Here is a 25442-nt window from a genome sequence, read left to right as displayed (position 1 = left end):
GTGTAATTAATGAATAACAGTGAGCAATTTATTATAAAAATTACTCATTCTTATTTTTCTGTTTTAATACAATTCATGTGCAAAAGGATTACTTTCATCTAGCATATTCTATGAGATACTTACATAGCTATACTCACACAAATGCACTTATACTTGTTTTATCTTCTGGTTCAGATAAAATTTTGTATTATATATATAATATATAATAATAATTGTGAAAATTTACTGAAATTCCATTTGTATAAATTATTATCGAAAAGCACACAAGTATACATGCATGTACGTAGAGTTTAAATGATGCACATCGACTTACTGTTAGTTACTGATGTATTAATAGTGCTGAACATATTAAATATTTGATGTAATGATGAAGAACATTACTCATACTATTTAAGAAAACAATTACTTTAACGAGGATCGCAAAGAAAAAAACATGTTCATGATAGCTCTTCTATCGGATAATATCTTTATTAATTTATAGAGCTTTATTCGCTTTGAAAATTATTGCATTAATTTTATTTCTATTTTATTAGTTATCATTTAAAATAATATCAGTTTAATGAATTACTGAAAATGCTTTTATCAGTTTTTTGTCATTTAGAATATTCTCTTAAGCAAAGTTAGAAAGTTAAAATTAATAGTAAGAAAGGAAAAAGGAATTATATCCCCATTGTTAGACATATTAAAAATTAATATTATCATTTTATTATATGTATATTATATACATCAACTGTTTAATTAAAATAAAGATAGTAATATATACATATACGTTAGATTTGTTTGATTTTTTTATTACTTTAAAAATATTTCTTGTTGAATTGTAAATAACTGAAATTAATTAGCTAATAATAAATAAATGATTCAATAATCAATTTTTTATCTTTACTGTATTTTTAAATTATTAATTTAAGAAGAATTTTCTGGATTATTAACTTGTTACTATATCTTTTACTTTGTTACTATATCTTATTTTATTATTACTTCCGAAAATTATCAAATCATCATCAATTAGAATTTATTTACGCGCATGCATTTTTACTTCTTTCTATTTTTGTTCTATTTATCTTAATTAAAATCTAGTTAACTTCAAAAAAGGGTAAGAAAAGACAATTATTGCAAATAATTTACAAGATTTTGAACTAATTAATTATGATTACACTATTACATTATTATATTATTACAGATCATGTTATTATAACAATTTTAAATTTAATGTGACATTTAATTATAATTATCGTAAATTAATATTGATTTTTTATATTGAAAAAAAAACATTAATTTATCTTATATAACCGTTTGCATAATTTCTATAATGCAAGTGTTATCAACAGCATACGTTTTTGTTTATTTTGCATTTTAATCATCTTGCACGGCTACTCGTAGTGTTGTGAAATAAGAAAATATAGTTGATAAATACTGGAACATTTATAATATTTTCATATATTAAAATTTTTATGAAAGAGATATATATTAACTATTTTTTTTTATTTTTATGTGAAAATTTCTTTATGCAGATAGATGAAGAAAATAATATTTACTATGCATTCAATTATATAGTGAAAACAATTATATTGTGCGACAACTTTAGACAACTTTAGACAATTATTAAGAAAAACTAACTAAACAATATTATTTTTATTATATAATGATGAATTTCTGAAAACAACAGATGTTTGTTGTACACGAAAATGACAGTTTTATCGATTTATAAATTTGGAAAATAATTTTGTTGGATTATCAAAATAGTTACGTAGCACATAGTTACGTAAATATCAAATTGATTGTAGAATATAAAAAATATTTTGCAATATTATCATTATACTTAAAAGTTTTACATAATTTTGATGGTTTAACAAATATTTAAATTATTTTTCAGATTTATATCTGATTAAATTTTTAAATCTTACAGCAAAATTGTTTTTTTCGTGTGCATGTACAATGTCACAATATATTTAATCTTAATTTCTTACCGATGCATAATATCTCAAAGATAATGCGGGCATGAGACATGGTACTGAGATAATTACTGGTTTTTGAGCTCTTAACATAATTATTTGTAAATCCTTTCGTAGACCGATCGATTGTTCGTACCATTGCGTATCAAAAACTGCCTGTCCAATCTCATTACTCTATTTGACAGTAATAATATTTTATTTTAATTGTAATCAAAATAAATCTCTTTTGTAAAATAAAGTTCTTTTATGATAATTAACTTACTATATGAATCAAATGTTCTGCTGGCCACGTAAACATAAATACCACTGACAATCCACTAAAAATTATGCCAATACATTGGATTTTCATTGACAATGGTTGATCCTATTTAATATAAAATAATTCGAGTTAAAAAATTAAAGTATTTTGAACAGATAATTAAATTGCTATTTTTCGAATTACTTTGTTTACTTATCTATCACATTTATATTGAAATTTTTCTAGTTTTACAATAAGTATAAATTATTAATGTAACAAGTAAGAATTATAAATATTAGTCAGAATTTATTGTATTTTATTGAAAATTTTAATAAATTTTTTTAACAATATTTTATATTTAAATAAAAGAGAGCGATATAAAATTAAATATACACAAACTGAACATATATATGTACATACACATATATCCAAAAATAAAAGTACGTCACATTCACATTTTCATATATTAGACATTACAGATGTGTGCTATTTATCTTTTTAAACAGAAGGAGTAAAAATTATATAATACTGTTGCAAAATTATATAATACTATTAACTTTTTGTTATAACACAAATGTCAAAACGATTTTCGCAAAAACAGTCGTTCACGAAATAAGTGCAATAAGAGAACCAATCGGCATCGCAGAAAAATTTTAATACATTCGAGGCACTGACTTAATATATTTTTTTTAGAAATGAAAGTGGAAATACTTCATTTTATATCTTATTATAAAAACTTTACAAATTTATTCTATTTATATTTTTTAACTTAAAATTTTATTGGATTAGTTAAAATATTGGTTTCTTTTAAAAAATTTTTTAAAGTTTTGATTAAAAAGATAAGACGCGCGCGCGTACAAATATTGATGAAATACATATTATCAAACATATTATCAAACAAACAATAAAACAACAATAGTACTCACAGTAATCAAAATAAGACCCACTATTATTAATGCGATAGTACTAAAACATATAGTTGACAATGCAAAGGGGCGAGCTAAGATAATTACTTCTTCTGTATACCTAGCATAATATAAATGATAACATTATAAATTATTGTTATCGCTTTTTGTGTAAATAGATATGACAACATTGCTATTTAAAAAAAAATAATAAATAATAAAATAAAAAAATAATAAAATAATTTTCGGGAAACTGACGTATTTTGAAAAATTCTTTTAACAGAATTTTATCTTAATTATGATTTTTATAATATAGTAAAGAAAATAATATTAATTAATCTCAACGTTTATATTATTAATATAAAAGTTAATTTTAATATATTCATGAAGATGTTAAGATTATTAATGACAAATAATGGATCTTGTTGAAATATTAAACGATTATATGTGTGTTATAACAGATAATTGCAATATTGTAATTCTGTGCATAAATACAAAGTTAGACTAATCATATAAATTTTATTAATATAATAATAGTATTCTTAAATGACAATAGTATCTTACTTTAGCAGATTCTGATGTTCCTGGATATATATCTTCAATTCATAAATGTTTGTGATTTCTCGAAATTTTTCGATTAATATTTCAAATCTTGCCGATGTAAACCATAGTAAAAGCGCTATAAAAATATTCATACATAACTGAGCAGCACCTTGCATGCAAGCAATAGTTTGCTGTATAAAGATAATTGATTTTAAAGGTTGATAATCAACATTGAATGGATATTCGGCGTTTGTTGGAAATGATTGATCTAGCGTAAGAGGTCCAGACATAATAAAGACGGCACTCAGGTAAATCCAAATCATAGATCCACCATAAAAATAAGCGCATTTATGAATGTATCGTTGAACGATTGTTTCTTCGTGAGACTTAAGTAATTCACAGAAATTTTCCATTTCAAAAGTAACCAACTGAAATCGATAACGCGATAAATAAATTTTACAAAAAGGAAACATAAGAATCAATTGCATTTACTTCTATTTTTACTCTTGTATAATTGCTAAATGTATTTATATTAATTACTTTTAGGCGATAGAAATTAATTTTACAGTACATAATATTACAAACAACTTGAAGAGCGGGACACAGAACACTTATCGATTTTGCCATAATAACAGGATCATCAAGATGGTTCCACACCGCATTCATTAAACCTACAGCAACGCTAAAAGTCACAGTTAAACAAAAGTATTGATATATTCCTGCGCAGATGACTTTTAACTTGATAGTATTTTTTGGGAGAGGCCAACACCAAGTTATTAACAAACTTAATTTTACAACGGCAATAACTTTTTTTAATGTTAGTTTTGACCACCACATGATTAAAATGTTAAATTTATATATAAACGTATCGTGATATTAAAAGATTTTCCTTTCAAAATGACAGAACAATGAGAAGCGCATATACAGCATATACAGCAAGGAAACTTTTAGCCCAAACGGTTATGCATATTTTCATCTCTCTCTGTTTTGCATCGAATATACTTCCGCAATAAATTCTCATAAACTAAGCAATAAGGATGTGTATGTACGTGTACGTGTAATGTAAAACGTACAGCTTGCAAAATTTATGTTCCACTAGTATCTAGAGCATCTTTAACATTTAAATTGCAAAATTGGCATATAATAGAGGTATCATCATTAATGCATGATTTGGAATTTTCTTTCCTCGTGTTTTTCTTGAAATCATCGAAAGCACACAGTTTTTAGAATAAAATTTTCTGTAATATGCAATGTGAATACAAGGCTGAAGATGATTAATAAGTTATAAAATGCGTCAGAAAAATACAGCTACTGTACTATATTATACAGCAATTTCTTTAGAAATTATTTAACATACATGTACGGTGGGTTTCCTGATGCAACCTTAGTTCCACTGAAATGTTTTGGAATTTAGAAGTGTTTTATTATACTGTGAGTCCTACAACTACGTTTAAATTATTCATATAGATTTTTTTACGTAATATTTATTTGTAGAAATGAAAATTGATGCAGAGAAGCTTAAATATTATTTTTCTAATTTTTTTAAATACATTTATTATTTAGTTATCACATATACTGTGCAAGTAGAGATGTCATAAGAATGAAATAATTAAAATTGAATAAAGGGTAAGTTAAGAGAACAATAAAAAAGGACTGATAATAATTGCAATATTATATCCCACAAATATGTGATACTAAATAATTACTATTATATAATACTTTAAAGAATTTTAGTTTATTTTTTATTTCTTTTATACAATCTGAAAGAAACATGATATATATAGTAAATGAGATTTAAAAATATAATTAATGAATAGTATATGATTACTAATATTGAAGATATGTATACGTAAGATGTATAGATGTATTCATTCCACAATGTAATACTTTGCGAGAAATTTTGCAAATATTTTATTTATTATTATGTTGAATTAATATAGTTTTCTAAAGTAATGACATATTAGTACATGTGCTGTATTACATATTAGTAATATGTGCAAAAGTGTGGTTTTTTTTTTTACATAAAATTCTAAATTTGCTAATTAAATACATCATTTTGTAAGTTTAAAGCGGTTATTTAGGTATGCAATATCTTTAATTATCATCTAGCATTATTATTCATAGTGTTGTGAAATATGACATTATAGTTGAACAGTACTAAAACATATAAAAACAAATATAATTGTTTTATGCAATAGTATAAATTTTAATATAAAAATAAATTTTTTACGATTAAAATAAACATGATAATAATTAAATAATTAATGCAAATAATTTAACAGCAATTTTTTTCAAATTGTTTAACAGCTTTTTTTTCAAATTGTTTGGAATTTTTATCTTACCGATGTAAAATAAGTAAAAGATATTGATGGCGTAACACAAAGTATTCCAAGCATTATCGGTTTTTGACTTCTCATAATAATGTGCAAAGATTTCCACAGTTCAACTGATTGATTATACATGTATACATCAAAAGCTGCTTGTGCCATCATTGCTCTAGGGATAATAATAAATATTTATTATTTGCATTATAATAAGTTATAATAAATTATAATAACGAATGACTTACGATAAAAATTAAATGCTCTGCAGGCCAAATACATACATAAATACTTCCACTAAACACGTTAAAACCATGATAATATATTGGGTTCTTATTGTCGAAGAGTGATCTTATTTAAAAAAAATTAATAATCATAATGGAATTTTTATTTTAATATTAATATATCTAATATTAAAATAAAATATTTTGAGTTTCACATAAACACTTTTCTCTCTCTTCGTTTTTATTATATAAATAAATTATAAATATATTTATTTGATAATATATAATATATTGCAGATTTTCAAAATTTTCAAAATCTTAACTTACAAGTATAATATTTAGTAACTTCGATGAATATAAGAGTTTAGGAAAAATTCTATGGGAAGAAATTGATTTAAAATATTACATATCTTACGCAAAGAAACGAAATACCGACTATTATTGTAGTAATTGTGCCACAACATATACTTGTTAATACAAAATAATGTCCAACATTAATAATTTCTGAGAGTATCTGAATAAATACATTATATCTTCAAAATTTCTATCACTTAAATCTTTTCAGCTTGATTATTTGTAAAAGTAAAGTAAAAGTATAAATTATATGTATTTGAATGCGACACACTTAAATAATTCTTGCTTTTTAATGCATTTCATCAAGTCATAAATATTAGTGATAGCTCGCAGTTCTTCAGTCAATATTTCAAATCTTGCCGATAAAAACCAAAGCAAAAAAGCAACATAGATATTCATATAGATTTGTACAGTTACTATCATTTCAATTATACATTGATCCATGTAGACAATAGTTTTTAGAGGCTCTTTATATGCATCAAATGGATATTCAGCTGATGATGGAAATGTTTGATGTTTTATAGTAGGCACGATAGCGACACCCGTTATACCAGTCAAATAGAAAATAGTCAAAGATATGCTATAAAATACGATACATTTATTAATCGTTGAATTATGACTTCTTCGTTCGGTTTCATTAGAGCGCAAAAATTGCTTATTTTAAAAGTAACGTTCTGTAAATTATTATATACAGACATATATATACGCACACATACACATACTCACACGTACATACTAACACACACACACACACACACACACACACACACACACACACACATTATAGAGAAGTTAACTTTATATGTGTAAAATTAATTTAGAAAACTTTTAGTGATCAAATATATCGATAAATACTTGTATATGATGATGATTAATTCTGAAAAAGATAATATTACGCATAGCATGTAAACAACAAGATAGTTCAATAATTCATCAATGTGGCGTTAAGATCATTATTATGGTATATGTTAACGGTGACATTAGGATTATGATAAAACCAGTGCACATATAATGATGCAGTCTTGACCAGATTATCTTAAATCTTGTTGCGTCTCTTGGTAACGGTCAACTTCAAATTGGCATTAGTACTTAATTTTAGAATAGAAAGCACTTTTTCTAATTTTACATTTTCCATTGTACTACGTACGCGTATTGCAACTTATAGAAATGATATTTTCGGAAACTTTGAATCATGAATCATTATACGTAATGAAAGGTTGAAGAATATGCGATAAACGAATATAGCGAAGGAAGAGAGGAGAGATTATTACGAATGTATTATGTATATTCTTGTTAACTTCTGTCTTAGAAGAGGTATATATATATATATATATATATATATATATATATATATATAAAATTATTATGAAAGATAATGTGAGAGAAGAACACACTATATGTTTATACGACACTATGTGTTTAGATTCAATCATACAATAATGTGTTTTGAAACATCTGCAATAAAAGTTACAGAAACATGCATATAAAATAATAACTATAACAAATGTATTATGTATCTTTCTGTAAATTTCTGTTTTCGAAGAGGTATATATTGATAAAATTATTATGAAAGAAAATAAAAAGGGAGAATAGCAATATACGTTTAAATTTAATATATATATTTTTTAAAACATTTGTAATAAAAGTTAAAGAAATATGTATATAGAATAATAAATAAATTAAAATCATGCATCAGTGGCTCGCTCGAAGTTTGCGTCACGGAAGTTCACGCAGAACTACGATGGAACGCGGTTCTTTCTTTCTCTCTGTATGCGTATAAGAATTAGTTGTAATGTATGTATAAAAATTAAATAAAAAAGAAATAAAATAAACAAATTTTTGTTGTAAATTTTGATAAATATAATGGATATATTTAATAGCAAAATGTTTATTTTGCTATTTTAAAATAATTTATGTAAAATATTTACATAAAATATAATTTACAAATAATTTACACAAAATATTTTATCAAAGACTTTCTCAATGACTGCATCTTAATTGTTTGCTAATGGCTAAAGTAAAAAAAAAAAATTCATTGATACAGAAAACCCATATGATTTTGATTTGAATTTGTGTATAGACATTTTTCATTATTAAATTGATAAATATGAAAAACTTCAATTGTAATCAGAAAAATATTGTTAATAATTTAGAATTTTTTTTTGAAAGATATTTATGTAAAGATTCTTTTTATCTAGATATTTTATATAGAAAAAAAGAAAAGGAAGAAAGAAATATTATTATTGTATTTCTAGAAATAAGAATGACTATATCTTAACAACACAGCTATTATTATATCTTTCTTTACATACTCATAATCTCAAATGGGTAAAGGGAGCAGGAAAGAAAAGGAGACTATATAGCTTTATACTTACTGCCCTAGTGGATGAAAGTATCTACAATACATGATTAAGTCTCCCAGACAAAATACTTCAAAGCAAAATACTTCAAGGATCAAAGAAAGGTTTATGAATTTTAATTTTTCGTAAATTGTAATAAAATAATTGTAAAAAAATATTATGCAAGATACATTAAGATAATTTTTATTATATGTTAAATTGTTGTATTTTTGAGTATATACAGTTATATGTTCTATTTGTCATTAATAATCGCACGAAATATGCAATTAACTTATTGTATGTATAATATACGTATACGAAAGAAACTATCGATAATTATAATTTGTCAAATTCCAAGTTTCTATACTTGAAAAAAATATTTCTTTTAGATAAAAAGAATCACATAATCTTATATTTTTCATTATCTTATATTATATTATTTTAAATTCTTTACGGTAATTATTTATTAAGATTTATGTTTATTTTTTTAATATTATGTACATTATATATTTTACTATATTGAAACATTTTATGGTAAAATCTGATTAAGATATAAATTAAATTAGTTTAATTGAAAATAATTTAATATTGTATAATAGTAGGTGCAGAACTTCTTAATAATTTGTTGCTTTACTTATATTCCAGAATCTGTTTCTTCAAACATTATTCGCATTGTAGTGAAGTAGGAGAATATAGTTGACAGATACTAGAACATTTATCATATTATAAATATATATTTTTATAACAAGTTATTGCATATGTAAATAAAAATTTCACTTAATCATAATAGATATGTAATTGCAAAACATTTTTGGAAGTTGATATTTCTTTGTTACTTAATGTATGTTTAAAACGTAGATTTATTTTAATTTTATTATGCAATACTTACAATAATTAAATATTGATTCAACTGAATTATTGCTATATTTTGTTAAATTGAAAATTTTGTAATACAAATCATTCTATTTTTTTATTTTTGTATTGATATTTTTTTGTTTTAAAAAATAAAAAAGAAATTCATTTTCTTAAATTCTAATTTTAAATAAGAAAATAGAACTACAAAACAAAATGTGTAGTGCTAAGAAATTTTAATAATAATCGAAATCACTATCTTACCGATGCATAATAACGTAAAGATAAAGAGGGCAAACCGCATGGTAATACAACAAGTATTGGTTTTTGGCTTCTCAATATAATCATCTGTATGTTTTTTTGAAAGTATTCTGAATCATCGTACCAATCCATTTCAAAAGCTGCTTGTGCGACATTGGTACTCTAAAAAAAACATTTAAAAATAATGAAATATAAATTATGTGTAAATGTGATACTATGTGACTTACTATGTGAATCAAATGTTCCGCTGGCCATGAATACATAAATACTTCCAATAATGCACTTGTTGCTAAAAAGACACACTGAATCTTCAAAGATAACGACACTTTCTATTTAAACAAATATGGTATAGAACATTATCATTAAAAAAAATTTTGATAATGAAAATAATCTAATAAAAAGATATCAATGCGTTTATTAGATCTATATATTAAAAATTAATGAAATTAATCAGAATATTTTATATTTTTTTGTTAGACGTAATATCACATTTTATGTTTTTTTCATCATTAAGTTTAATAATATTACTACAAGTATGTAATTATAATCTTAATCGTATAGTTTGCTAGTAAAGCTGTGAAGTTATACTTACTGTAATAAAAATAAGACCGAATACTATTAATGATACAGTACTGAAAAATACAGTTACCAATGCAAAAGGTCGAACTGTAAGAGCTACTTCTGCTGCATATCTAAAATTATATTTCATGATTTCAAAAACTATATATATGTCTTATATATTTATTCTGACTAATTAAATATACGCAATACAATTTTTCAATATTTTTTTAAGAGTTTTAAAAAGATGTCATACTCAAGTAATTGTTGATGCTTTTCGATGCATTTTGAGAAATCGTACATATTTGTGATTGTTCGTAATTCTTCAATCAACAATTTGAATCTTGCTGATGCTAACCAGAGCAAAAGCGCCATAAAAGCATTTACACACAAATGGGCAGCTATATACAGGCCAACCACGATTTGATGAATATACGTGATAGCCCTTAGTGGTTGATGAGACGCGTCAAATGGAAAATCAGCAGGTGCTGGAAGTGGCTCATCTAGCACGATAGGCCCCACAAAGAGGCCAAAAAGACTCATGTAGAATAAACTTATGCAGAAGCCATAAAACTTTGCGTATTTATCAACATACTCCCGCTGAATAATTGCTTTTTCATGAGGCTTGATCACTGCGTAAAAATTCTCCATTTCGAAAGTGACATACTACAATCAATTAAATTATTTCAACTAATAATAGATAAAAGGAACGGCGGTCTATTTTTTTAAAAGCAATATTTATATTAATTACTTGTAAACGTTGATAAATAATTAAATGACATAGAATGTTGCCGATAACGTGACTGCAAGGGAACAAGCCCAATGCCGATTTTATGAGAAGATCAAGATCATCTAGATTTTGCACAAGCGCATACATCATCGACGCTAATACGGCTATAGTCAGTATTATACAGATATGTTGATACAGTTTCATGCACAGTATTTTACGTTTATTAGTGTTTTGCGGTAGCGGCCAAAACCATATGACAAATAAACTCAATTTTACGACGGCAATTGCCTTCTTTAATGTTATTTTTTCTTGCATGATAATCATTGGTATAATCGTTGGTTATGTGTACAAATATTATGTATCACAAATACTATTGCTTGATAGTAATCATTTCTCGTATTGTCGAGAATCAACAAACGACAATTCAAGAACTTGCGATGAAATGACAGATGAATTACAATATTGCTAGGTATAATTTAAGAAGCTATACACTGTCTTGTAAATTTTTCTTTGGCGCAAGATACACGCCATCTTAATGGCATTCTTATAAAATATGCGCTAGATGAAAAATGCGGAAAACCGAAGTCGATGCATGTTGCATCAGCTATCTTTGGTGCAAAGAGGAAAAATATGCAAGTATTGTAGCAAATTGATATATGACTTTTTGCTATTTTTATTGAAATATGAAATGTCAAAAGAAATTGAAGAGATAGCTGTGTAATGTAAAATTTTCCTCTATATTCTCTCTGTAGACTAACATTAGGTGGCAGAAAACGTTCATAATTTATCGGATATGCAGAACTTCAAACGGGAATTGCGATATTACGTAACAGCTGTTTCCGATACCATTGAAACATTGATGAATCTTCTAACATAAACTAAGATATCGCAGAAATAAGTAAAAAAATAAAAAAAATTTTCTTTTGTTCGCGAACAGTCTACTTTAGAAACTTATTCGAAAAATTTCTTTCTAAACAGAGAATTTACTCTATCTTTAACTGTCAATCTCAATTCCTTAATTAAACTAATTTTTACTTTTTTTATTTCTTCTTAATTAAATATTTTTGTTGTAATTGTATAAATTATAAAATAGATATAGTGAAAATTTTTTTACATATACAATTGAATAGAACAATAAGTTGTACAAAATTTTGATACATCATTTTAAAATTTATCTAAAGTTTGTATAAAGTGACGTATTTGTATTATAGCAAAAGGCACTAAAAAAGTAACTACAAATAGAAGACTATTAGTAAATGGAATGTTACTATAAATAGAAAAAGTGTAAACGTAAGTGCGATATTTTTAATACATTTAAATTATTTGTAAATTTGCTCGTAAATTGTTAAGATGTTAGTAGATTTAAGATTCTTAATTGAAAATGTTTGTATATTAAAACGAACTACCGGTCACATTGCATAGTGATGATTGGCAATAATTGAACAAAAATAAATTTTAAGTTTCTGAAATAACATTTTTTGAAAATATCTTTCTTAACATTATATTATCAAATTAGAAATTACAATTGGCAATATGAGAACAGAACAAATTATAAAAAAAATAAATAATGAAATAATATATTTCGATATATATGATACACACACACACACACACACACACACACACACACACACACACACACACACACACACACACGCACGCACGCACGCACGCACGCACATATACACACACACAATATTACATATATACATAATATATTATAAGATCATACGTAATATTTATGAAATATAATAATATTTATTATTATAATATTTATTATTATAAACTAATAGATACATTTACTCTTTTATATTTCGTTTTAAAGATTTTTTTATTTATGATATTTTTATTTTAATATTATTCAAGATATGTTTGAGATGATAATATAAAGATTAAAAAATTTCTCTTAAAATTAAAAAGATTAAAATTAAATATATCAATTGCTGCATTTAAAAATACGTATTATTTAATTTAAAATAATTATTAAGTAATTAAAATTTTGTCTAATTTTATATTTAAATTATTAATTATATAAATGTATAAAATATTTTATAATTTTTTATTTTCATAATTTTAATCACCAATTATCGCTCTTATTGTTGCGAAATAAGACAATGTTGTCATAAAATACTGTAAAAGCATAAAACATAATTCTTATTACATTTATTTTACTTCTCATTATATTATATTTTATTATTTTAAATATTTGTTATATCTGTACTTAAGAATAAAAAATATGTTATCTTTTAACATAAAGTATACCTTAGCATAATATTTAAGAGTCAAAGTTGGTAAAAACATTCCCATACTGATTAGAAGTGGTTTTTGACTTCTTTGCATAATAAAACACATATCTTTAATGATGTATTGTGATTTTCCAAGCCATGACATATTATATATTTCTATTGCAACTCGTTCACTCTGTAACAATATTATTAAAATATATTATTATTTTAACAACATATTAATTAAAATATATTAATTATATATATATATATATATATAATAGAGTTCATAATATATATATATATATATATATATATATATATAGAGTTCAACATTTTTTATATTTTTATAAAATACATTAATCATATTATTTATAATTTATTATAAATTTAGTAAAAAATGTAAAAGATAGAAATGTTTAAATTATTAATTACATTTTCCATTAAATCGTTGGCTGGCCAAGCAGTAATGTATAATCTTTGATATCCAGCTAATACCAAACAAAGAAATTGCGATGATACTTCCAACGATTGTTTCTATATTTAGTAATAAAATTATTAATATAGTTAATTTTATATTAAATAAATGTTGCTAAACACAAACAATATAAAAATAAATTTTAATGGGATGCATACATGAATAATTGGAAAAGTACCGCAAATAGACATTACTGCCATCAAAAAGTTCGTTTTAAAAAGGCTAAATTGTACAACATCTTTTGTTTTATCAACAAACCTATATCGACATAAAAGACAAATAAAATAATATTTTTCAATTGTACGTATTATAATATACTTATGTGTCATAATAAATTCAGTGTTGTAATAAATTTTCGCAATGTTAAAAAGTGTTAAAAAAATAAACAAAAATATAATCTGTGATAATTTTCAGACTTTTTACAACTTACCGGATTATTTTCTGATGTTTCTTGATGCATGAATTAATCTGTCTTTTATTTTTTGCAGTTTGTATTTCCAAACATAACATCTCCAATCTGGCTGATGAATACAAAAAAAATACGGCAAACATGAGGTCAACACTGACGCAAAGTCCACTTTGCATAATTGCATAGACTTGGATAGTATAGATGATAGATGTCACAACTAAAGATTCAGTGGAAAATGGATAAGATCCTTCAATAGGAAATTTTTTTGAAGTAAACATTGGGATACAAGAAAAGGCGGTTATTGATACTCCGTAGCAGATTATAACAAATATGGAAAAGAAGGTATAACGATTTATGTATTTCTGTATAATGATCCTTTCATGGTCGTTATAGGTGCGAAGAAAATCCTTTATCTCCTTCAGGATATGCTAAATTTAATTAATAAGTTTAGTAACAAGATGAAAAATGTATTAAACATAAAGACAGAACTACGTAAAATAACATATTATTCAAAATATTATTAAGCATTCAAAATTTGAAAAAAATTTTAATTATGTATTTATGGATAATGAAGATGTTATTTATGGATAATGAACGAATAATGGAAAACGGATAATGAGAATAAAAATGTTGATATTTTTTATAATGACTATTATTAAATTATTAATAAAATATTAATATTATTTCTACTATATATTTGTGAAAATAATATTTAATGAAATTCATAGGATACTGTTTACGTACCTGTATATGCTTCCTTTTTAATGTGCATATGACGATATTAAATAACAACTCCATTCCACAGGCGACTTCCGATAAAGCTTTCATTACTGTCATTATATCATTCTGATCATAAATAGTGCGTATTAATGTTGCTTCTATAATAATCATGTTCGAAAGGCTAAAAATCCAGTTGATTTTTTGAAGGATATACACGAGTTTGTTGACATCAGGATCATCAGGCCATGTGCATGTTATAATATTACATATTTGTAAAAAGCGGAATACTCGATTTATTTTCAGATGTAGCAGTTTCATTATCTAATCTTCAATCCAAACTTGCTTACAAAAATCAAAAGATACATATGACGCTTTCCGATGAGCAGAACATTTCTAATAAAACTGAAAACGAGAGCAGTTTAGACGTTGTAATTCGATGTCTCGTTTACTAAAAAGGCGATTTATGATTATGAGGATATTTAACGTCAAATAGTTGAGCCTAATAAGTCGTTTTACCTAAAGAAACAATTTCGGCTTATTTATTTAAATGAAGATTAGTCGCATTGATTACAAACAGCACGAAAACAACATTATACAGTAATCATTAATGCTAGCTTTTTATTAGAATTGAACAAATACTTAATTCTTGATAAAAGCATTTTAGCATACGCATGTAAAAATGACTTCTTCAAGATATTATTGCTAGCAAATGCAAAATATATACATTTATGTACGTACATTTAAAATATTTAGACTCAGATATTGATAAATAAATTCTTATTTATCTCTTTATTTTACAAGATTTATCTTTTACGACAATATTCACTTTATTCTTGTAGATAAAAAGTAGAAAGTTAAGGTATTAAAAAGAAAGATTTATATATTAATTTTTACATAGATTAAACTTGTTGTTGTAAATTATATAAAAATGTCTAATCTATATAATTTTTTATGCGGATTTTAATAGAACATTGTAGTGTTTATTATTTTCTATAAAAAACTGATGGTTAATATTCTCAGGTAAATTACCAGGTACCAAGTTTTATCATCAGTTAATATATTGAATAAAAATATGTATGCATAATACAATTTATGCATAAACAATTTTTTAAATGCTACAAATGACATAATGTGGTATTATTATTATTAAAAGATCTGCATTTTTTTATATAAAATTTTATTATTTTATTATTTCTAACAACAGCGGGTAATACAAGATTTACCGACAACGTTTGTTATTGATTTATACCGTCGGATGATCAGAAACTAACAAATCAAATGTCGGTGTAGCAATATCTCTTTACTATTTAACATGTTTATCATTATATTATAATAATCTAATATTAAAACTTTCTCTCATGGCTTCCGATTCTCTCCCCTCGGCTAATCCATAATTCACAACTTATGTCGACAAAAGTTTCGAAAACATCTTCCCGAGTTTGCAACTCGGTGGCGTTCAGCCACTCAGCGGTTCGCACTAATGCAAGCACAAATCTTAACGCGTCGTACTGTCTTCTCGGTAACAAAATACTCTTAGCAACTTTGGCTTATATTATATATGAGTTTCGTTAATTAGTGCGTCGCGCCGTTACCGTGCATTATTCCGTTGTGATTTCATTTCGGGCACTGTCGTTCGAAGTTACGACACAAAACATGTAATGGATTTTCACGACGCAAATCGAGTATCCTCGAAATTTTCGAATAAGCTCTTTCGCAGAACCGTAAAATCCGACTGTTTAAAGAAACGCTTCGAATTTGCAATGTACTCTGCAAGTGGCACATTCGCGCTTGATGCGCCGAGCATTTCTGATCATAAGATCGTGAAAGTTTGAGATTGTATTAAACTTTATATCATTATCCACCAAGGGAAGAGCTTTATGTATGCGGCTTTATATTTGTCTCGCATTCACATCGTGGCGACACAAATTTACGAGTGACATTTCGTTATATCCGGAGCACGTTAAATCTTTTTTTCAAATCGGCAAACTTTGTTTTACCATTGCCTGTATTATCTTATTCTTTTTGTAAATTTTATTAAATAAAAGGCATTAAATATTGCAGTAAAAATTTCTGTTTTTATTAATATATATTTATATTAAGTTTTAAATGTCATGTTTGTATTATTTGTTATCAATTTAAAAATGACATCCAAGGTCTGATAAAGTATCAACGAAATCCAAAATATAGAAATGCGAATTTGTTAAAAATTCTAATCACTTGTCAATTAAAAACAAAAGAAAATAAAAATTTTAACTAAAATTTTTTTATATTTTAAACTATATTTAGGCAGTTATTTGATAGACGGACTATGTTACTGGATGCAGTTGTAATTAAAAATTTTATTTGGCCTCTGACTCAAAATCAATTTCAACGCGAATATTTGAATCGCGTCTATTTCGGCATTCACTGATACGTTAAGAGACTTTATCACCGATTGTATTTTGGTTGATTCAATCAACGGTTTGTTTGCTTCAATTGCTTTGCGCGCGCAATCGGCGTAATAACTTCTCTAACAGTTTATTATAGTACGCAGAATTTGTCGAATAATTATGTGAATTTTAATTTTTTTTATTGTACAACTCTCACATTGCAGAAAAAAATATAATTGTCAAATATGAGTTATAATTGAATATATAAGAACTAAATTATTCTATTTAAAAATATACAAAACGAAAATATAAGTTTTAAATTATCCTATTTTAAAAAAGCCATATATGCACAGTGAAAGAATATATCAGCATCGCGAAGGAAAAGCTTTTATGATATACTTAAGATATATTTTAAAAACACTAGACGCGCTATTTAACATTATATATAACATTATATATTTTTCAATTAAATATAAAATAAATTTTATTTTTTTATGCTGCAGCTATATCAAAATATTTTGAATATATCGAAATGTTGAAGCGATGCTGATATGTTCTCTCACTATGTTAACTTTATAAGCAAATGTTATCATAGAAATCGTGTACTTTAATAGTTGAATCGAGGAAGTTATCAGTATAATAGCGCAATAATATTAATTGTAAGTTATTTATGCACTTTAGCATACGATTGTGCACAGAAATTTCTCTTTTTCTTTTGAATAAATCTAAAATTGTTTCAGATAAATTTTACAAAATTTATCCTTATTATAATCTATATTGATATATATATAAATAAAATTGGATAAATATATAAATATATATAAATATATATATATATAATATATAATATATAAATATATAAATTAATGAAAAAAATCATTAGAAATTAAAAAAAATATAAAATAAATAGCGTGCGCAAAATGCGCGCTCGGAAATGCTTTAGATTTATTAAACTTTACAAAAAAAATTTTGCTCGTTATTTTCACAATTTCAAAGCTCCTTTGTATTTTGCGAAAATCAAAGTCTCAAGAATACATTAACTTTACAGGACAGGATATGAGTAAGCAAGATATGGATATTACATGATGTGTCGAAAACTTAGATTTGATCGTGGACAGAATAAAAATGCGATAAGACTACCATTTTTATACGATAATATAAGTACATTTCCGCGTATTTTATAATAAATTATTTTTCTATACTGTTTCAAAGTCTACTCATATTTTGACGCGATAGTCATCGAAATCTCAGAAATACATTGTTTTCAGATGTCAACAACATTCAAGCAAGCAGACTATTGTTTATCTTAGATTGATTAAAATAAAAAAAAATGGAGGAATATATATTTAAGAAGTATTGGATATATCGATCTCTAGAAAATTTGGATTTCCAGTGGATATTTCGGAATGCCATAAGCTCGTTTCTGGCAAGGATCGTTTCAAAACACATTTGTTTTATTTATTTTTATTGATATAATGAGAAAATTAGATTTTTTGAAAAAATTATTAAAAAAAAGCATTATTAGCAGTAGTCTTTCCGGGAAGGAAAATTAGCCATTGAAATCATTAAAGACTTTTACTATATTAGAAAATATAATCATCAAAGATAAGATTATTTTTTTTTAAAGTTTATTTTGCAAAATTGCAAAAAAAAAAAGAAAAGATTATATTTTTTAAATATTTTCTTTACGTATTTTGATATTTAATAAACATTATATTATAATCCATATTATATTTTTGTTTGCTAAAAAATTTATAAGTAAAATTTTAACATTTTTAAAAACTAATATATTTCATGTTTTTATAGGTGTATGCAGCTGCTTAATACTAGAGCTTTGATCGAAAATGTTAAAATACTCGTATGATAAAGGAATAATGGGAAATGTAAAATACTATGAAACTTGTATTAAAGAAGATTTTATAAAGAGGAAGATGTGATCTATATATATAGCTTATATAAATATTAGCTATAATGATTATGTTAATAATTATAACGAAATGTCTTTAATAAAATATTTATATTACAATAATCATATTATATGTATATTATAGATATACGCAGTTGATGGACAATAGCAATACATGTTACGCACGTACTCAAATAGTATAATACAATGATGTGTTACGTCTACAAAAAGCACAACTTTTGTCATGTTTCATATTTGATCGAATTAAGGCTTAATGTATAGCCCACAGAGTTGCTAACAACGAGTTAAACTAGATTGATGAATTAATTATCGAATACAAATTAGTCTGTATCAACTGTTGTTCATTTACGTAAATTTATTGAATTACGTTTACGAATTAACTGCAGCGTATGGCAATTTTGAAATAAAAATTTGGTTATATTTTTTTTTTAAATCTTGGTTTGATCGAATTCTTATTTAGTAACACAATTTCGTGTTGGTAATCATAATGATTGAGTTTTAATTTGCATACAATCGACGAATATTTCAACTAATATGATTAGCCATTATGAGCTTCAATCCCTTCCTTAGAACAGTACCTGCTGTGAAAACAAAAATATTTATTAATAAAATATCAATATTCCAAAAAATATTTTTATTACACATATTAAGAAGTAAATTTATTAGAATTATATCACGTATTTGTTTATCTTATTGATTAAAATAAAAAAAATGGAGGAACATATATTTAAGAAGTATGAATAAGTATGATTAAGAAGTTAAAACTATATAATTTTATTATTTTAATTATCATTATGCGTATAAAAAGTATTTTACACAAAACTGATTTTATAAAGATTTTATATAGATTATATTAATTTTGTAGTAAAAAAATTTCGCGATATAAATACATATATTTTTATATAAAAAAGATATTTACTAGAACAACACCGTAGGAACAAGGACAACTATGACGGAAAACATAGTGCAAACCATAACAATTGATAGGATTTCCGATTCGTTTAACGTTGATTGATAAGTTTCCAGGTCCTACAATAAAAAAAATATATATATATATATATGCAAAATATATAACAAATAAATTTAAATAAGTACGTTGAAGGATTAAAAGAAATAGATGTCTTTGCAAATATCGGCTCAAGAAATTGTCATAATATACACGAGAAGAGTGTTAAATATAGAAAGTTCACACGTAATAATAACATGGTTTTTGTAATCAAAAGTGAATTGTTCCTACAAAAATACTTTGAAATTCTGATTAAAATTTCTGTTCAATTTATTGTGTGTTATGAGAACTGACGCAAAAAACGCAAATGTGTCGCCGATTAAGTATCGCAAATGTATTAATTTACTAAGAAGAAATTATCCCCAAATTAATCAAATAATTTGTCATTTAAGTGAAAGCTGCGAGCTGTAAAATATTCTATATAATATATATGACGTCTATAAAAAAGTGTAAAATACTAAATACTAAAACAAGTATAACAGTAAGTGTGAAGAAGTATAAGAATATTTAATCTATTCTGTAGAACAAGAAGTTTTAGAGTGAGAAAAAATTTTTCATTAAGATTATTAATAAATATTATAAATAAAAACATTTCGCGCAGTTGATTAGCTTGCTACTTCATTCGGTGTCATATCGATCAGTCGCGTAAACCAGCGCGACTGATTAGAATTCCCAACGAGCGTTTCGTAAGAAGGCGTTAATCCTTTAAGTAGTGATAACACAACAAAACTTTATAATCCAGTTTTGGGCGCGAATTCTCTTGAGCGCGGCTTTTATCTTCTCTCCTTTATTTTCCTTCCACGTCTTTATTTTAAAAACGTTACATCATGCATTTTCTGCTCAACTAAACATAAAACAGTGAAGTGATTAAGATAAGGAAATTTTTATAATTATATGATCAATATAAGAATATGTATATAATTTAATTAAACGTGACGTTAAAATCCGCTAAAATATTATTGTAAAAAAAATCTGTTATAAATTTCTTATCTACTATTTCGAAAAATCAGTGAAGATTTAATTAAAGGCAAGAAAGTTAAATCTTTCCACTGAGTGTTTAAATGGTCGCTTGTCCTATAAGTCCTTCAAGAAAAAGAACAGGTAAAGTTATCTTTCGTATTACAAGCGAGATGAAAGATGAGAGTACAAAGTACTCATTACGTTAGTTACTTGATTCTCGTTAAGATGTAACCGCTATACTGAATCGAGAATCAAAGATTTGCACTAAGAAATTAAATGCATTTTTCGTCGAATTACCCAGAGAACGGTTAGTTCATCTCAAAGCAAATCCTTATTGGGTCATTAATTTTCTTGTAATTATTTCTCTTGAAGATTAATATTTTGATTCTTTTAATTACGAAATTTTAATATAAATCACACGGTAACTGTGTTTCAATAGCTGAGATGTATATTGACATTAATTTATTTTATTTGTAGAAATAAAAAAATATAGCAATTTAATTTTGAGACATGTGCAACATAATCATACACTGTTCATATTTTACTATTTTATAATACTGCAACCTCTTTATTTTTATAATTTGATTTAACATGATCCCTTGTTGTTTTAATCGTAAACTCTCGGTATTATCTTTTAAAGATAAAACGTGTCATTTTATCAATGCGCGCTCGAAATGTGTTTTCCGTATGTGTTTTACGCACAACCCATTACATTTTGTCAAGATATGACAGGTATTATCGTTTGCAGTTCAATAAACATTGGTATATTTCAGATTACGGATACAGCATTATCGGAATTTACACGATTCTTTCTCTCTCTTTTTTAGAAAATGCTCGATTAATCGGAAATTATCCAATGTTTGTTTTACTTTTATAAAATAGTTATTATCGCGACAGAAATAATCATTACCGTAGAAAATCGATAATATGGGCGGAATGAAATTAGACTAGTAGACTATAATTATTTCTCATAAGTATTTGTATAAATTAGAAAATATATCATTTCATATTATAAATATGCAAAGTATGTAGCATAAAAAGTGGAAGTTTCGTTTTAATGTAATTAAAAAGATTATATAATTTAAATATGATTAAATTAAAGGTATTGTTATATTTTATTTTTCTGAAATAATTTTACATGAAAGAGAAAAAAATATTTTTACAATGTGTTTTTATCAAAGTGTACATTCTCTTTCCTTTCTTGTATGAAGTATTTTGTATCAACATTTTTCTCCTCGCGTGAAAATTATTCACAAAGGATGAAATATGTGAATACAAATTTTTATTTATGATACGTGCCTTTGTTATATTTATGAACAAAAGTTTTAAAAACACAAAGTAGATAAGTATTAAAAATTTACATATTATCAGGAGAAGTTAATATTAGCATAAAATAAGTCAAATGTAAACAATTTAAATCTAAACTTCTGCAATGTGATTGCTTTGTTTATTTCCTTCTATTTAGTTTACGCTTCTATTTAATATGTAATTGCCGACGTTCGAGATTCGCAGCGTGTCTGACCGAGGCGGTAGATCGAGATTATCCGTATCAAATGGGAAATCGAGCGATGCAGGCGACTTGTCTTTCGATCCTCATTAAAACTTTTGCCGACAGCGTCGCTTTTCCGAGGAACGGCTTATTGTTTAACTTAGCTCGTTATCATTACTTGACCCGAAAATGTAGTATCGGATACGGGTGAAGGGGTTAATCGCGCGACAAACGCGCGCACTTATCGCGCCGACTTAGCGCGACGCCAGCTGCCGAATTTTACGACCCGACGCCAGTCGTAAGAGAGAATACTTATGCAGTCGATGAAAACGTGTGAACTTTCGTTTTGATCACCCTTGACGCCTAGGCGAAATAATTGCAAGCTCCAATTTTGTGTCGCTAATTTCCTTTAATTCCACTCGACAATTATTCAACACAATTCTAAATAAATTACTTCTAAATAAATTACTTAATTCCAGTAGAATTTGAAATTTTGTAAATTAAAATTCTTCTACATTATTTTTTGTATACCGTATAAATGGATGTGCAATTTGAATATAATTAGAAATATTATAAGTTATGAAGCAAATGTCACAGTTGCTTATATAACTCATAGAACTTGATGAATGAAATGATCGAGCGACAGCGAATCTCTTACAAAATAGAATATTTAGGAATGACAAATTAGAAATGACACACATACATACCCTAATTTGTTGTGCGTAGCTGTAGCAGATGAGTAGTGGCATCAGTAATAAATCTCGCGGAAACATTTTCGCTGTCAATGCTGCAAATGACGGACAGAAATGACGTATTTTTACTTGCGTCGTAGCATTATCTGTTCTAGCCGGCTTGTGACGACGATAACGCCTGCGATTGACGGATTGTCATTGTTCGTCGGTCTTTATCGCTTGTATTACGATCCCGTAAGCTTATCTTATCTGCCGCGTTGAACGTGTAACGACTACTTGCACTTTAGGTACAAGTACAAACAGTAACGGATTTATACTTTTAGAAACCTAAAGCTGAATAAACTCGACTTCTTTTCCAAAAATTATATTTATAATTATTTAATAAATATTTATTTACTTAACATTCAAAAGATTGAAAAATTAACTGTACGATTATATTAATAATATTGTGATATTAATATTAATAATTCTTTACAAAATAATATTAATATAATAGCAAAATAGTAAATAGATAAACATACATAATAAAATATAATAAATTAAAAAATAAATTTTACATTAATGTCAATTAATGTAAATGTCATTAAATAAATATTATTTAAGAAAATATAAATATATATTAAAAAAGATTTAAATGTTATTAGCTTATCGGTAGATCCGCTACTGAGTGTATATGTATGCTGGACACATAATCTTTGTGTGTAGATACGTGACAAGTTGTTGGAATGTTACAATATATTTAAAAAATGTCTTATTTTTGCAAAGAAGAAATAAACGAAACGGTGGCAAAATAGAGCAATTGTATGATACACACACACACACACACACACACACACACACACACACACACACACACACACACACACACACACAATCATTATTAGATTTTATTGTAACTGTAAATTGACATTATACAGAAAGTTTTTAATAAAATTTCTTGTATAAAAATTCTTTTCGTGTATAATGTAGAGTGCGTAGACTTGGTATCTTCTTTATCTTTTTTGAAAAGGTAATTTTAATATCTATCATTTAGGAGGTAATTTTAATATCTACCATCTAGTCTTTCTTTTTAAAAAGAAATTAACATTTTCACAGACGACAGCTGAGACCTTCGATTACCAATAGAAATAGCAAACTGAAGCCAGAGAAAACTTCGCCAAAATCCTCGAACCGGTGTTCCGAATTTCCGGAATGTTGCAGACGTGGAAGTTGCGGAGATTCAGTGGAAGAAAAATTACGTACACGGCTCTTGCATCAGGCAATAATAAGGGTGATGCGCTCTGATTCATTGAAGAAGAAAAAAGATTTTCTTGCAATCCGTGCTGATCCTATAGAAAATAAGCAATTTTTTACAGAATTACTTGCTTGTTCATTATTATTATATGCAGGAAAATAGAAATGTTAATATATAATTATAATTTAATGTTAATATATAATTCAAATTTGATAGAACTATTATTTTTACAATAAATGAAGAATGGAGAAATTTTTTATAATGATGAAAAATAATAACTTTTTTTAAATATTTGTATTGTAATAAACTCAAATTATTGTGCCTATTTACGTATAATTTTTACAATTCTTTTAAATTAGAATTAATTTTTTTTTTAATTAAAATATTGATGGTACATCTCATGTTTATATTTTATAATATAAATTATTTTTGCATGCGTACAGATGTGTTTTCTAAATTATTCTTCCTTTAATCATCTTTCTCTGTGAAATAATTTTATTTATATTACATTTACATATATTATAGTTCTCAAATATATATCGTAGATTTCATATTTTCTGCACAATTTATTTTTTTCTGCACAAGTCTTAAATTTAATTTCTCAAACTAGCTTTACTTAAATAAATACTCGTTCAAGCCATGATTATCCGCTG

The 25442-nt window shown here is 25.5% G+C and overlaps 3 protein-coding genes and 2 long non-coding RNA genes across 5 annotated transcripts in view; 1 reads left to right on the top strand and 4 right to left on the bottom strand.

Moving 5' to 3' along the window:
* Positions 1-19573, top strand: part of LOC148934535 (uncharacterized) — a 30166-nt gene extending 10593 nt beyond the window's left edge. Inside the window, exons 2-4 of the long non-coding RNA XR_016141242.1 lie at positions 14472-14734; positions 18530-18907; positions 19288-19573. This is a non-coding gene — a long non-coding RNA (uncharacterized LOC148934535). The remainder of the gene's footprint in view (positions 1-14471; positions 14735-18529; positions 18908-19287) is intronic.
* On the bottom strand, positions 1338-4889 carry LOC105428537 (uncharacterized). Its single transcript, XM_089084520.1, has 5 exons — positions 4182-4889; positions 3663-4069; positions 3120-3219; positions 2218-2319; positions 1338-2129 (listed from the first exon to the last, which is right to left on the bottom strand). The coding sequence occupies exons 1-5, from the start codon at positions 4476-4478 to the stop codon at positions 1959-1961; spliced, it is 1077 nt and encodes a 358-aa protein (XP_088940646.1). The 5' UTR covers positions 4479-4889; the 3' UTR covers positions 1338-1958.
* LOC105428538 (odorant receptor 13a-like) lies at positions 9396-12235 on the bottom strand. The gene is made up of 6 exons (XM_025218597.2): positions 11302-12235; positions 10807-11216; positions 10585-10684; positions 10220-10321; positions 9996-10154; positions 9396-9585 (listed from the first exon to the last, which is right to left on the bottom strand). The coding sequence occupies exons 1-6, from the start codon at positions 11602-11604 to the stop codon at positions 9514-9516; spliced, it is 1146 nt and encodes a 381-aa protein (XP_025074382.2). The 5' UTR covers positions 11605-12235; the 3' UTR covers positions 9396-9513.
* LOC105428557 (odorant receptor 10-like) lies at positions 13297-16886 on the bottom strand. The gene is made up of 6 exons (XM_089084517.1): positions 15137-16886; positions 14414-14820; positions 14142-14241; positions 13941-14042; positions 13543-13701; positions 13297-13410 (listed from the first exon to the last, which is right to left on the bottom strand). The coding sequence occupies exons 1-6, from the start codon at positions 15428-15430 to the stop codon at positions 13354-13356; spliced, it is 1119 nt and encodes a 372-aa protein (XP_088940643.1). The 5' UTR covers positions 15431-16886; the 3' UTR covers positions 13297-13353.
* LOC148934534 (uncharacterized) lies at positions 19469-23777 on the bottom strand. The gene is made up of 3 exons (XR_016141241.1): positions 23571-23777; positions 20328-20437; positions 19469-19989 (listed from the first exon to the last, which is right to left on the bottom strand). It is a non-coding gene; the product is annotated as an uncharacterized LOC148934534 (long non-coding RNA).
* Positions 23778-25442: the final 1665 nt, after the last annotated feature.

This window comes from Pogonomyrmex barbatus, unplaced genomic scaffold (assembly GCF_055798465.1).
Source record: "Pogonomyrmex barbatus isolate J1 unplaced genomic scaffold, ASM5579846v1 scaffold9, whole genome shotgun sequence".
NCBI lineage: Eukaryota > Metazoa > Arthropoda > Insecta > Hymenoptera > Formicidae > Pogonomyrmex > Pogonomyrmex barbatus.
This window is presented reverse-complemented; position numbering and strand designations above follow the sequence as displayed.